Source organism: Eurypyga helias, unplaced genomic scaffold, assembly GCF_000690775.1.
Source record: "Eurypyga helias isolate BGI_N326 unplaced genomic scaffold, ASM69077v1 scaffold31140, whole genome shotgun sequence".
Lineage (NCBI taxonomy): Eukaryota > Metazoa > Chordata > Aves > Eurypygiformes > Eurypygidae > Eurypyga > Eurypyga helias.
This window is the reverse complement of record NW_010224279.1, coordinates 5,183-7,279: the sequence shown is the minus strand read 5'-3', so window position 1 is coordinate 7,279 and position 2,097 is coordinate 5,183. Positions and strand designations below refer to the sequence as shown.

Genomic DNA, 2,097 nt, shown 5'->3' with positions numbered 1-2,097 from the left:
ACCGCCACGGCCCCCCGAGCTGAGCAGATTCCCACCATTTTCTCAGCGTTTCTCCCACTTGCAACCCCTCTGCGCTTCCTCTTTCCTTCTGAGGCCAACCCAGAGACAAGCTCTCCTACCACGTAAGGACAGCAGATGGTCTTTGCCCGGTGCAAATCCACCTCTCCAAACGCCTCGAAGTAGAGAAGGGGGGAGAGAAGGGAGCCACAGCCATCAGCACCCACCCCTGCAGCTCCTTTACACCCAGCAGTGCAGCCAGTGCCATGGAGGGCGAGAGCGATAAACAACGGAATGTGTTGAACCTGGTCGCTGTGTTTGAAGACCACGGGTAAGGAGCGTCCTGGGCACTGTGGGTACGTTAGGGCTCCGTGTGGCGAGGGTTTTGGAAGGAAGACACCCACCATGGAGGTGGCTTGGAGGCCATGGGGAAGGTGACTGGGTAATTTGCTATTGTTCAGCGCTCGGACCTGTCCCAGTGTCTTCCTCCTGCTGCAGGTGATGAACAGAAGTCTGAAAACCTCAGTGGGCTGTGACTGACTTTGCTGGAGGTTTCTGTGCCTGGCTCGGGGTTAGGTTGTGGCATGTTTGTTCCTTCCACGCTCAGCACCTTTGCGATCAGCCTGGCTGGTGAATGCTTTTTCCCCCGTTGCTGGGGAAAAGGAGTTTGGTTTGCAAATATGTAGGCAGGGGTCTTCATGGGAATTAGATGCTTGAGCATCTGGGATGATTCAAACCTCAGGCACCAGCTCAGACTATCCAGTTGTTTGCAGCTATGTGGCTCCTGGGAAGGGGAAGAGAACAAATCGTGTTAATAGGGAGAGCAAGATCCTTTTGGGCTGTGTGACAACTCCATAAAACAGCGCCTTCACTTGGAGCATGAGCTGGGACCTGCAGACAGCGTGTGCCGGGGACAGGGTGAGGGGATCTGCCTTGCCCCTGGTGTAGAAGTAATTCTGAGATTTGGACAATTGTTGTGGTCCGTGCCTCGGTTTCTCCATCTGTTGAATTGGGATTCTGAATCTTGCCTTCCCTTGTACCAGTGTGGTGCTCACAGGGAGTCTTAATGAGGCTGGGTGGTTGGCTCCATGGCTTTTGCTGCACTTCCTAAGGATGCTCAGGCACAAGGTTTCCTTCCGCTCTGGGGACATCACCTGCATCTCCGCCACGTGCTTCGCCGCAGGCTTTGTGCTCTGCACGGCTCGTGATTGACCCCGTGGTCCCACAGTCGAAACTGGGCCTGCGATGTTGTTGTGCCAGAACCACTCACAGCGTTTGATCTGCCTCCATTTCGCTGCTGCAGTGTGTTTGTTGTTTATCGTGAAGCGTGACTTCGGTTTAGAGGAAATAAAAGTAACTTCACGACTTTCAGAGGAAGCTGGGGGACCTGGAAAAGAGTTTTCTGGAACAGAAAACAGTTTAGCCCAAGTCAGCGCAAATAGGAATGGAGAAGTTCCCTGTCGGATCTCGGCAGTGGGTTTAGGTGGGTCTGGGGGCACCAGGAGGAACAGATAAAGCCTCTCTGTCACGGGACGGGTTACGCCAGCCCCCGTGGACAGGAGGGATGCGTGCATGGCCGTGGATGCACTCCCGAGCTCGCAGACACGTGCTTATCAGCGCAGGGATGGACCTGTCATCCTCTTCAGATGAGTGTCTGCCACTCAGATCACCTCCTGTCCTCAACTTTGCTGTTTTATGCTCAACTTCATCCCGGTTCTCCTCTCCTCCTCATCCCACTCCTGTCTGCAGGCCACCAGTGGGTGTCTTTCCAGTTTCTGCCCAGAGCAATTTGCCACAGGGACCAGCTCTGGGATGACACACAACCTCTCTTGCTGTCATCTTCATGGCCTGTGCCCTGGGTGGCTTCTCCCCCATGCCTGCCCGGGGCCTGTTTTCCTTGTCTTTGCCAGAAAAGGGAAGAGAGAAAACCGCTAAAAACTTAGCCCTCTGCAAAACCACCTACACAAGGCTGCCTCTTGGCTGACACCTCTCGGCTGTTTGGCTCTCAAAGCCTGGTGCCCGAGGCTGCTGGCTCCTCGCTTTCGCTCCGCGTGTCCCGGCACGAACCAAGGGCAAGGCTGTGCTTTGGGAATAAATGGC

At 55.0% G+C, this 2,097-nt stretch overlaps 1 protein-coding gene across 1 annotated transcript in view; it reads left to right on the top strand.

The window, feature by feature from the left end:
- Positions 1-263: 263 nt before the first annotated feature.
- Positions 264-2,097, top strand: part of FGD2 (FYVE, RhoGEF and PH domain containing 2) — a gene marked incomplete at its 3' end in the record, with an annotated part of 6,848 nt that continues 5,014 nt past the window's right edge. The window contains exon 1 of the mRNA XM_010161129.1: positions 264-328. Within this exon, the coding sequence (XP_010159431.1) occupies positions 264-328 (65 nt within the window). The remainder of the gene's footprint in view (positions 329-2,097) is intronic.